This window comes from Pseudopodoces humilis, chromosome 1, assembly GCF_049639895.1.
Source record: "Pseudopodoces humilis isolate 2021_Gansu_Grassland_sample_001 chromosome 1, ASM4963989v1, whole genome shotgun sequence".
Classification (NCBI taxonomy): Eukaryota; Metazoa; Chordata; class Aves; order Passeriformes; family Paridae; genus Pseudopodoces; species Pseudopodoces humilis.
In genome coordinates this window covers 136,238,932-136,252,224 of record NC_142200.1, presented here as the reverse complement: position 1 = coordinate 136,252,224, position 13,293 = coordinate 136,238,932, and the positions used below count along the sequence as shown (strand labels likewise).

General features: G+C 33.7%; 1 protein-coding gene across 1 annotated transcript in view; it reads left to right on the top strand.

Annotated features, from left to right (window-relative positions):
• Nucleotides 1–13,293, top strand: part of ODAD2 (outer dynein arm docking complex subunit 2) — a 71,567-nt gene that overhangs the window by 33,709 nt on the left and 24,565 nt on the right. Inside the window, exon 17 of the mRNA XM_088061731.1 lies at nucleotides 4,158–4,272. Within this exon, the coding sequence (XP_087917857.1) occupies nucleotides 4,158–4,272 (115 nt within the window). The remainder of the gene's footprint in view (nucleotides 1–4,157; nucleotides 4,273–13,293) is intronic.

Below are 13,293 nucleotides of genomic sequence, written 5' to 3'. Positions count from 1 at the left end.
CAAAGCAGTCAGCAGGAACTAGTGCAAGTTTTAAGAAAAATACTAAATTGTGGTTTCAAAAAAGATGAGATTACATTCTTACAGAATTAAACCTTGTAATCTTACCAGTGAGCACAATACAGAGTCAGTATAACTTTGTTTATTTACATTTGTATTTGTGGTCTGAATTGGCAGGCAATTAAACTGAAGCTCTCAAAGTTCTGGTAAGTAACATTTTAGCAGAGAAAGATGATAGATATGACAAACAGATGTCTAGGCTGTGTGTACACATATATATTTAAGCAATTCATCTTGACATTTCTACTGGAAATGTTCAATATTAAATTTTAACTTGAAAAAGAAGTACTATTTCAGATTAACAGCTTTGCTAATTTCAGATATATTTAAAAAAGCAAAGTAAATTTCTAGAATTGTATGCCACATCTTTTTCATAATGTTCAATGATATAATGATAATGAGATTCTTAAATAATGTGATTCTTAGGCAACTAGAGAACAAAAGTAATTTAAAAGTTATCTTAAGTTGACCAATCTGCACTGTTGACAGTATTTAGTAGCTGACAATCTGTCACATAGTAAATACCAATTCACTGTAACTTAAAAATTGCAGTAATCTCTGAATGGGTTTAATTGCATTAAAATTATTTGCCCATAAGACCTATTCTGTGTACACCATACATAAATTCTGGTTTGGAAGCAGGAAGATGCTTTGGTCCTACACCCACAGCTGCCTTTTGGTAGGAGCAATGATACCAGCTGAAAATATCCCTTCACCTCTACTCTAATCATGTCTGGCCAGCACAGGAGCACATGACAGGAGCGCTTCTTCAGCCAGTTCTAACTGCCATTGCAACTTCTTTTGGTTATTTTGAGGAGCAGAATAATATACACCTATTCTAAATTATTTCAGTGATCAAACAAGATCAGTCTGTGACAGAGAGCTTTGAATTAGACGATAGTTATTGTGAGATGCCTTTGCTTTACTAAAGAATAGAGGCACGACACTTCACAACCTGAGCTCTTGCTTTTGAATTCCACATATTCATGTATTGTTATGTATTTACAGTGAAGGACTGTAAATATAATAGGGTTTATAATAAAGCTCTACTTTGAGTGAGTTTCATGCCTGTTAAGATTTTGACTGTTAGTAGTGTCCTGTACATTAAATTCATTACATACATACATACAGTAGCAGATCAACTATTCTATAACGCAGGTAAATATTTGAATATTAAAGTATTAAATATTGAGACTTTTATATCAACTAAATAGTGTATTATTTCAGCTTTAATGAGATTCCATTCAGCTTTCAATGAAAATGTTTTGCATTTTTATTAAAAAGCCTGTCTTTTAACAGTCCCATGCATGGTTGCTTGCTCCAGATTTTAGTATAGTTTAACTTTATCATCAGAATACCAACAAATTATTATAAAAGAAATTGCTTAAGTGACTGAAGCCATATAGTGAATAATGTGCTAACTATGGATTAATACAGAATTGAATACCAACCAAAGTAAATTTTATATTTGCTTATGTTTATTGTGGTAAGATTCTTTATTACTTCATGCTGCTAATAGTATTATAATACACTGTGGGAAGAAAATTAGATACAAAAACTATATACAAAAGCAAATCATAATGTTGTTTAGCATTATGCCATCAAAGCTAAAATTTTCAAGATTACAGGCCTATTTTCCTCTCTCTTTATTTGTTTATTTGTAAAGAAAACTGAATGTGTATTTTTTGTCAGCTTCAAAAAGGAATTTTTACATAGGAAGGAAGTTAATGTCTAAGCACTTTTATAGAGGAAACATTTTTCAGGACCATTTATTTTAATGTTCCCTTTACTGTAAAGGCAAATGCACTCATTCAGCACCCATTTTCTTCATCTGCTGGATTGTGTAGTGAAACCATAGGAAGATTAGAAAATTGAACTTTTTAGCAGTGCTTTCTAGATGTTCTCAGCAAGATGAAAATAAGATTTGTTCTTGCCTGGTGGTTACACAATGATAATTCTTCCAAAGTGAGAATTTAAGAGCATCATTTGTGTATTTTATTTGTGTTAATCTAGTGTAACTGCAAGTAATCGGTGATGAACGATGTGATTTGGAGATTCTCTTGTTTTGTTTCTACTGTTTCCTAGCTTAATTTTATGTATGTTGAATGATCAGATAGCTATACTTTCACACATTCTGAGCTGGGTTCTGTTGATCTAAGACAACTGGTCTTTCTAGTCTTTAAGCAAAAGGCAAAACTCTTCTTCAGCAAATTAATGATAGAGGGAGGCTAGTTTACCTTGAAATACTGAAGACCAGGAAACTGAAAAGAAAATGAAAGTAAACTTCCTATTGAAAAGGAAGCTTTAAATAAATAGAAAGGAAAGATAAATCAGCCTAGGGGTTGTTTTTTTAAGTGTGGTGGAAAAATCTGAGCTCAGTGTTTGGCTTCTATCTCTTGATTTTTATATACTTGTTGGAGCTGGGTCATTTATATTTAGTCCCTCTTGGGAGGAAGTACCTCATGTTGGTAAATGATCAGTACTCCGCTTGACTAGAGGAAAGATTCATGGGTTTTTTTTAATTAATTCCAATATAGGAAAAAATTCCTTGTACTTTCTGAATTGACAGGAGAGTAATGTTAAAATTGCTTAAAAGTGTTTGGGGTATGGAGGGACTTAAAAGTTTGTTTTGAAGCTTTTACTTATGTCATCATTACTATATGAACATATATGTGTAATTGTGTAGTTTGTGCTCCGACTGTTTTATTTTGTAGTGTTAAAACTTCTGAATTTGTCCTTTGAATGATGATTTTCTTGCAATTGATTTGGAGCTGTATAAGCTAAGCTATACTGAAACTGGCAGATCTTAAAAAACAGGTTTTTTAGCTAAACCATTGCTTTGTTCAAAAAGTATTATTTTGAAAAACATAGTTGTTTAAACAGTTTGTGTAAAAATGTTATGAATAAAGTTCTTGCTTATTTTAGACAGACTTCATGTCCTTATTTATTTTTTCTGCTTCAAACGATGATAGAATTACATACAAGGTTCATTTTATAGTTAGTTTTAAAATTTCTTGGCAAAGCATATATAGTGAACACAAATGAGATGCTTTATCTGCTGTTTTTAAGCTCTCTTAAAAATGTGTTTTGAATTCTCTAGCATTTACTGTTAAAGATAAAACACATTATGTGCAATGGAATTTTTTACTTTTGAGCTTAGACAATGAAGGTGTGCTTGCTTTTCTTCAACTTCAGTTCATCTGCTTTGAGTTTAACACAGTTTTGAGTTTTGAAAAAAGGCATGTTGGTAAAGGCTATTAAGTTTGGTCTGACCTTCCTTTCCATTTAGGGTATTCATTTGAACCTAATGTGAAGTTATGATCCCCAAGCCTGACTGATATGTAAACATAACACAGATGGTGTAGAGATGATTCTGATGATAATTCATTTCTCAGCCAGTCATGAAGATACTTTGATTATAGTATGTTTAAGTAGTTATAACATAGTGCTCAGTGTTGGTCTTGTTAGGAAGGGAACATATGGGAAACAAGTTACACGTTATTCATGCCCAACAAAGGATGCTCTGTGGTGTGACCATTTTAATTTCTAATGCTTGATTAGAAACATAGTATTTTAAAATATGTCATAGAGCAAGGTAAATATATTAAGCATAGACTGAATAAAAAGTTAAGTACATAGTTTTGGGCATAAATGTTTGTTTTGGAAAGTATTTGTTACTATATGAAAGAAGCCAGTATGCTCAAATTCAGATTTCACTTTGCATGCAGATCGTTAAAAAGTCACATGCTTGTTTTCACGTTTATGAGTCCTGGTTATAATGTAGCTTACTTTATCTTCTATAAGCACTCTGAATGACAGTGCTGGAAAAAAATAAACAACATTAATGAGATTTAGTTAGAAAACATTCTGTCTTTACATCATTTATTGGCACCCATCTGTTATAGTGGGCACTGTTTGTTGAGTATGTTGATGGCGATTAGCTGACAATAAAACACAAGCGCTTGCATAAAGCAAAACAGTCTGTCAGAATCATGCCAGTGTTTCTTAGAGCAGTGTTCCAAACAAACTGATATAATTTGAGATTCAACATTGTATACTCCATAATTAATGTTCTCTTTTTTGGTCTGTTCCTGCAATAGGATAATTGACAGTCTAGATGGAGTCCGCTTGCTATGGTCATTGTTGAAAAATCCTAGCCCAGAGGTTCAAGCAAGTGCAGCTTGGGCTCTTTGTCCTTGTGTTGAAAATGCTAAGGTAAAGAAGTATTTAAAGTAACAGTTTTGTTATATATATACTCATGTATAATTTTTACATTTGGATAATTTTCAGCAATACTTTGCTGTTTGCTACTTGTACTTTATTTTATTCTGTTAACTGCTTAAAAAACATATGTATTTACTTTTCAAAAGTGGAGAGTCCTCCATCTAGTGCCCATTATATAATCTGTTTTTACAGTCTTCTCTGTATTGGCAAATATATTTTAGTAACTTATCAGTACCTAAGCTTACTGTACCCAAATAAAGCATGATGAAAATCTGACAATGCTGCAAACAGAAAGCTTTTACTCACAGGCTGTGAATAGCACGGGTAGTTCTAGTTGTTCTTCACTGTGAGGTACTTCAGCTGTGTTCTCAAGAGACCATCATTTGGTTTCAGAGCATATTTTAGACTCGGTGCCAATGTAATCTTCAGGTTTTCTGCTCAGACTGCCAACAAAAAGTGCCAGTGGTGAATAGTCGTGGTTGTGCAGGTCAGTTGTGTACAGAAGACTGAGCTATTCATTTATTTCATGTCAGTTTCCAAATAGAGATAAAATAGTGAGGATAAGCTGCAAGTAATCTCTCTGAATTCTTAGCACTGACATATGGTAAAATAAATGGGCAAGGTTTTCTTTTCCATTAGAAGTTTCCTAGAGTACTACCTTTATACCTTAATCCTTGTACAGTACTGGCTTCCATTTCTGATTTGTCTCTATATTTAATGCAACATTTGCATCTTTTCTCTACTGTACCAAAAATATATATCCTTTTACACAGAATTGGAGATCCTGACTATGTAAAGAATAGTAATTCCTTCAAAGTGCTAGATATCTGTAGCATCCTTTTTGCTGGCAGTTCCCTGTTTGGAATTGAGCACTGTGTGGCTGCTCTTAATTTATGTAGCTGATTCGATGATACAGATATATGGATATATAGTGAGAAAATTTGGTGTTGTTTTTGATAACTGAAGCATTTTTTTTATTTCTTCCTAATTATTTCTACAATGGCAGCTTGCTTGTAATTTTTTACACATGCTGGTTATTCTGAATTATCTTATCATCCTTTTTTTCTATATGTGCACTCTAGTGCAATAAAGTTTTTCAATGCCTAATGGTGCATGTCTCCTCTGTAAAGAAATGAATATACCTGCCTCTCTCTTGAACAATATTGCTGTAATTGAATGTTAAAATACTACTTCATCTCAGTACTGAGGTAATGCTTCCTATGAGTAGAACTCAGTGACTTGAAGTGCTAGAATAGAACTGCAAATTGCTAGAACTTCCACTTAAAGCACTTTTTCACAAATGAAGGGAATAGAGGACAACTACTGAAATTATGTATTACATGGATTTTTTTTTCATTTTTTTCCCTGGGGTGTTTGATGAGTGCAAGCTATGCACACCCTTAGTGTAACTATTCTCCTTTCATCTCTCTTGGCTGCCTGCCCTAATGCTAATCTGTGATCCCACAAAGAGTTCTTTGTGTGACACTGTGGCCAAGTGGCTCACTGAAACAAACCTACCAATAATACCCTTTCCGCTGACACTGAATAGAAAAAAATATGTATAAAGCAGCAACTACAGCCACACTGAGGAAGTGCAGCAACTATTTCTACCTAAAGAGAATTTGGGGGTTTTTTGTTCAAAGTTAATGTTATTCAGCAATTTGCATGATCTTCCAAGAAGCAGTTTGGTTTATGCAGTGCTTGATTCAAAAGCAGTAATAAGTACATGACTTTAAAGGGTTACGTGTGTTCTGGCCTTTCTAAGCCTGTACTTGGGACCACAAACTGTGTTTCAAATAACTGTGAGAATGGAGTCTGAGGGGTTTTTGTGTGTTCTTTTGTGGAAGCTGTAGTGGTTCTCTTCTGTGTTGTGGAGATTCACAGACGAAAATGAACTTGTTAGTAGTATCATAAACAAATTTTTCTAGCAATGTAACACAGCATCCATTTTTCTGCATAAATATTTTCATTTTACAACCAACTTAAAGGTTTTTTTCTGTATATTAAACATCTTAGAAGCTAAATCAGAATCAAATCAGAATCAAAATTCTGATAAAATGGTTGTTTTGTCGTATGTGATTACATATTTCTCTTTCATGCTTACTCTCTCCATAATCTGTTTAAGAGTACTTCCCATAGAATAGAATTTTATCAGTACGATGTAGCTAAGTGATATTGTTTGTTACAAAGGAATTAAAGGAATTATTCTAATAGAAGCAGATTGTTATTAATTGGTTGGTTCTTTACTTCCAAAAGGAAAAGTTACTGCTGCGGGCACATTGCTAGTAGCAAAGTGTAAGCGAACTGTCCAAGAAACACAAATGATTATGAAAAATGAATAAGAGAAGTCTACTCAACTCTGTTGATGTTGGAACAGCAATGTTTGGTTATGATGCTTCTTTGAAAAACAGTACTTGTAATGTTCTCCCAACATCAGCCCAAACATAAACATTTGGAGAAATTCTACAAAGATGTAATTTGGGCTATTATAAAAATCACCCAAATGCATTGTGCCAATAAGAGGAACACTGCCAGCTTGAGCCTGTATGAAAATTCCTATTTCCTCACAGAGGAACTTTCTAGTAGAATCTTTAAATAAATTAAAAAAAAAAAGGGGGGGAAAAGTTCTAGAGGTTATTTTCTGTCCTCATATTTTTTAGAGTTTTGCATGCAGACATTAAAATGCAAATGGTAATGTCAAGCATCATGTTTTTCTGTCCCATGTGCCTGCATATCAGCTTCCAACTTTCAGTTTTAGCCTTTTTATAGCTATAACTGTGGGGCTTTCTTAAAGAACTTCAGCCATTAAGCCATCTATGTATAGAGTCATCCTGTTTTCAGCTAGGGTAGAGTTAATTATTTCTCAGTAGCTGTTAAAGTGCTGTGTTTTATCTGTCAAAATAATTTAAGCAGAGTCAGAGACTGGGGGTTTGAAAGACAAGAGAGAGAAAGTTACTCCGTTTTCTTAAAATTTACGTGTGGAATGACATTCACCCTTTTCTGATACATTGTGGTTTCAGTTCTACAGGAGACTATGATGGGTGTGATGAAAGATGATGAGACATCTAAAGATGTCTGTGTGTTTCTTTTATAAGGGGAAAGAGAATGTCCATGTTGACACAGAAACACCCCAAACCAAACGAAAACTAAACCAGGTTTAAGAGGGGTCACGAAATGGGTATGTGGGAAGGTTAATTAGTCTTCAGTCCTGAAAGAGTATTATATAATAAGGAAGTGAGTTTTGCAGCCAGCCAGCCTGGAGTTAACCTATGGGTAGAAAATATGTTGCTGATGAGCTATTCTTATATAGATTTTTGCTTGTTATGGAAAGTTAACATAACCATATGTATAAAACCACAGAGAGCATTTCTTTTGTAAGAATAACAAAGAAGTTAAAGTTGGAAATTCTTCTAATATTTAAAAAATAGTTAAACCGTTTGCTGTTTTAAATACATTAAGATGCTTTGATTGCGCATTTTGCTAATTTAAAACTATAATGTAGAAAGGTAATTGTGCTCCATACTGCACACTGTTATTCCTTTGTTTTACATTTGAAAAAATTTAGTTAAGTACTGCCAATGCATTTTTGTTTATGTACCATTCTTGGGTTAAGCCTAAAATGTCAAAATTCCCTTCTTTTGTATGTACGGCATTTTCCAGTTCCTTTGTTTGCCTTGCTGTGCTTCTTGCAATTTTACACAGAAACCTTGGTTCAAACTTAGTGCTCTTACTGCTATCTTTCCATTTTTTAATTTGTTTTCTCTAGACATAATTTTTTACATCTGTCCTACCTACTTCTCTATATTTGCTCTCATTTCATGCAGTTTTTACGCCCTGGTATCTGGATTTAGATCTTCCAAATTTTTAAGCATTTTTGATTAACCAAGCATCAAAAAGTGTACCAAAAGAGAGACAAAAAGGAATTTTTTGCTTGCCTATGAACCCTTTCAGAGAACCAGGATCCTCAGATCTTTAGGAAGCCCAGGAATCCAGACCTGGCTTGGTGAATCTGTAAGTGACTGCTGTGCTTGCAGGGTGCATACAGAACCAGCTCATCCAATGACACTTGACACAGGCTGACTAGTGTAGTGAACTGACTCTCAGGAGTTATTTGGGCCTCCTACAGTCAAGTTGGAGATCCTAAATTAACTGATACAAATTGCCCTGAGGTCTTTAATATCTACAAATATAGGAGTCCAGTTTCTGTAAGACACATAACGTGGAAGCCAGGAAGCAAAGGGTGTAGCCTGTATCTGCCTCACACAGGAGCCTTGGGCCCTAAGTTCCATGCAGAGCAGCTGTCTGAGAGCTTGGAGACCATGAGAAGCCAAAAAGCTTAGGAGATCCTGGAGACCTGGATTTCCAGCTGTTTGGCAGCCCATCAGGCAAGAAGTCAAGGATTCTATGAAAACTAGAAGCCAAGGAGCCTGGCAGGCTCCATCTGGCTGACAAGAGAAAAGATGAAGAGACATGTTGGTTATTTAGCCTGCCTTTCCGCCTGGTTTCTGTCAAAACTTTTCAAGAAGCTGTTGTGTTCTTATGGAAGGTTTTGGTTCCATTCCATTAGCATTTTCTGATGGAATACTGTTCCACTGGAAAATATTTGACCCGCATTTCTTGTAGCTTGGTTTATTTACAGCTACACATGCTAGTCAACAGCTTGTTGTGTAGCTTCTTTACTTTTAAATCTGATTCACTAACTGGATTAAAAAAATCTATAAAAGGTTTTAACTATCATCCTTCAATTTTTTTTCTCCCTTCTTTGTTTTTCCTTTTTGTCCATGTCCATGTTTCCTGTCTTTACCCTCTCACTTACCACTGGGACTTCTGCAGGTCTTAAAGCAAGAAAAGAGCATGGCAATCATTGTGTTTCATTTGCTACCTAACATTTACCAGAAGATTTCAAGCAATCATTTTATCTAGTGATGAAGCTTTAGATTGAACTAAAACATATTTTATACTTCATGCTGCTTGTTCAGATTCTCAGTGGTCTGTAATGGTGAGTGGTACATGATGTGATTGCCTTCTTATATCCCACTCTATTTCTGGAAGCATGCCAGACATGCAAGGACAAATAATAACTGTTTTAGCAACTTCTTAGTTTGTGTTGTCACTGCATTGATTGTTTAACTGAACTGTCCTCACAACACTCTAATATTGCACTTCTAAAATACTAAATTACATATTAGTAATGACTATCTCATAAACATATTAATGATTATAAGAAGTTTGCTTAGACATGTTTGAATTTGATTCAATCCAAAACCAATTAAAATAATGTTTTTAGACTTATTCAATGTTATTGTTATTTGTTTCTCATACATCCATTATTTAAATGCTCCTCAAAATAATCTGAAATAATTGAGACAACTATGGCATCAAAGGACTTTGGCATTCATTGTTTCACTGCTTATGTGGGAAAAAAAAAGGGATTTTGGCAATTACCCAGGACTGAACTTCAGGTATAGTCCGCAGACTGAAAAGTAAGGAAAACAACAGACAGAAGGACTACTAAAAGTTACATTAGTGACTAGGTAGACTTATTTCCCCCTGACATTTTTAGAGAACCTTCATTGTGTGCCTTCTTGGGCTGTGTGCTTGGATAATTGACTTCACTTTGGTTTTTGAAACTGCCAAGAGTAATACAGTTGCCAAGTGTGCAATGATCAAATCCCTGAAGAGAGGAAATTCTGAAGAGGAATTCTGCTCTTACAGGCTTTAGAGTAGCATTGGAATCATGTCAAAGCAACTCTGCTTTGTTACTTTGGCTTTAGTTCCTTCTTTGAGGTAAAGAGGACAGAAAAATCCATGTTCATTGTCTGCTGTTGTTTTCCCAATGCACTGTTTTCCAACACATTGCATTTTCTCACAGAAGAAAAGTTGAGATGTAGGGGAGTAGTTTTATCTTACAAATGTTTCTTCATCTGTTGTGCAACAGTGTAAGCCTCCATAACTATATAGACAGGAATAAAATTAGCCTTAAAATAGAAAGGAATTTTATCAATATTACCATTGAGTTATTCAATAGAAACAATGAATAGAAAATTTCTTATATAAATTTTGTTTCCATTTTCACTAAGCAGCTGTAATATAGAAACTTACTTGCATTTCTTTATTTTGAACTTTAAATTTATTTGTGCACTGTAATGAGAAGTTATTCAGATGGGAAATGCAAATGGAAAGGAAAAGCTTCCTTCATTAAAAAAAAGTTTAAAGATGACTCTTGATAACTCAAGTTTGTTTGCCCACCCATACCATCACTTTTTCGGGCAAAAGTGATTAAATTTGACAAGTTAGCTTTGATTCCTTAAGCTTTTTAAGATGTCCTGAGAGTGAACTATTATTTGTCTTTCGTGGAGAAATTGTATCTTTCAAGTGGAGTATATTTTAAAGATAAACACAATGTGTTTTTGTAATTATGTGTTTAGCTTTAAATCTTTCAAATAAAATAGTTTTCACTTTAGAAGAAATAAGAAAGGAATTACATTACAAAAGAATCCAGTAGTTCTTCTATGAGACCTGTGTCTCAACCTAAGACTGATGAACTTTATTTAATGAAAATAAACACAAAAACCATAGCATATCATGACAAGAAAACTCAAAAATCCCAAATGTTCACCTTGTATAAATACCAAAAAGATCAAGTCCTGCAAATACCATAATAGTTTCTGCTCTTAATTAAAAAGCTGTGCAAAGCTGGTCTGTCTCACAGTACTTTTGCTCTTGGCTGAAGCCAATATAGAAATAAATGAAAGGGAAATAAGGGAAATAAGGGAAAGTTAACTGAATCTTGTTAATAGTCATGCAGGCCAGGAAGATGCAAGTATATAATAAAGAATAGGTGGATGAGGTTTTATTAACACTGTAGGTAACTTTTCTGGCCTCAGCATCTATGCCAGATAGGTGTGTTTTTACTGTTTGAATTTGCAAACTCCTCTCCTTGAATACAATTTTAGAATAGTATTTCTCATACTTTCTGAGGATAAAAATTTCTACTACTTAGAAGATGTCATGTCAAGTCATGAAAGATTCTGTTATCTCTTCCTTTCTTCTTTAGCTATTTGAAATATAATTTAACAATCCATGTCTTTTCATGTGTTACCTCAGGTTAAATGTTGCATTAAAAATATAATAATGATGAAAGATATAAAATGAAGATGTCTCCTGTTAATACAATAAAGCCTTTTTCCCCCTTTCAGGTTTTTTTGGGTTTTTTTTTATGACTTCTTTAGAAGTCTTTGCATTTGGCCTCTTACTTTGTTCAGCTCTAGAAATATTATTGTTAAAACAGATGCATTCAGCCTAATGTTACCACATGCACACAGATATATACAATAAAATTATCTGTTTTATTGCTTGTTAGTGATTTTATCTATGCTTTTCTCTATAAAGGCAGTTTCTAGGCTTTATTCTTAACTTTTTTTCTCCCTGCCTAATTCTACCTGAATAGCTTTGTTGGGAAACTAAGAAATAAGATTTTGTCAGAATAGGTAAGGGAGTGGGACACATGGATAAACATAGTATAGATAAATGGCAAAAACATACTATAGATAAATATGAAAGCTTAACATGCACCAGTAGCTGGAAATTACAAACCCTTTGGCTTGTTGGACAAAGTAAGTTGTTTTTCAATTTAATTTAGAAGGTGGAATTTAAAGATTTCATTTTTTCTAATTGAAACAAAAAGAAAGGAAGTATTTTCAAAGACATGTTATATTTTTTTTTGTTATGTTAATAAAAAAAGTTACTAAAAATAAATGAAAGTGACTGAGAGTATTTGAAAACTAAAATCACAGAATTTACTTTACACTATGAGCGGTATCTGATCATTAATACAAAGAACGTAGATTCAGAAGAATTCAGTCGTGGCCTCTGAAATCACAGGCACAACTTCATATAAATTCTTTTTGAAATATTGAAGTATGGCAATTAAATATAATACACATATTTCTGTTTAAAAAAGGAAACCTAGAAATATATTCTACAAAACAAATGTGTGGTTTTGCTTAAAGTATACAAAAAACATTGTGTTTGTTGTTTAAATTTCTCTGAAAAAAAAAGAAATCTTGTACAAAACATAATGTATTTTAGAGGTCTCATTTTGGTACTTCTTTCTGCTCATTGTTCTTCAAATTTCTTGCTGTTTTGCTTTTCTCTTTGTCTTGAACAGACCACCAGACTACACCCACAATCGCATTTGGGAAACTTCCCTGACATGTGGTTTCTGCAGTTTTCCTCTGCTTTTCATCACTGGTAGAAAGTTCTTGTGTTTACTTGGTTTCACAGATGATTATTGAAACTCTTTTCTTTTTCTTACTGCTGAATTGTTTTTATGTTATTCCATGACTTGAGTGGAATGTACTCCATTACAAAATGTGGAAAGTATAAGCTTGTCAGAAGAGAAATTGAACAAATAGGGTTATAATCACCTGGAAAGAAAATATGTACAGGTAGAAAAATATAAAATGTTGGTATTGGTTCATTAAGATGAGATAAAGGCTAACTTATCTCTTAATGGAAGGTCTTTCAAAAGCAGGAATATAATACATAGATCTGTGATGCATGCAGAAACACAAAATAATCTTCAGGTCCCTTTCAAATCTTAGATCTTGTACTGTAGCATTTACCTGTTGAACAGAAGGCTTTCTTATCTGTTGAGGCAATATTTATACACAAGGTAATGCTGTAATGACCTTCAAAGATTGGAAGTAAATATAAAATATCTCATTTTCTTTTCTCCTCCCATGTCTGGTAATTTAGCTTCCAGCCCTTGAATATATGTAGGTAAGAAATTTGAGTGTAGAAAGCTTTCTCAGTAATCCATTACATATTGCCTTGGGTCAAATTTTAAAATTTCAAGACAAACATGAAAACTGATATGGAGAAACAGTGTTTTAATTCCGATGAGTGTCTGTAGATGCATTTCATTATGGTATGCATACACTAGCAATTGTAGACGAACGTTTATGTTGCTGTATCCATGGGAAACCCTCTGTAAGCCCACCTGCCTCT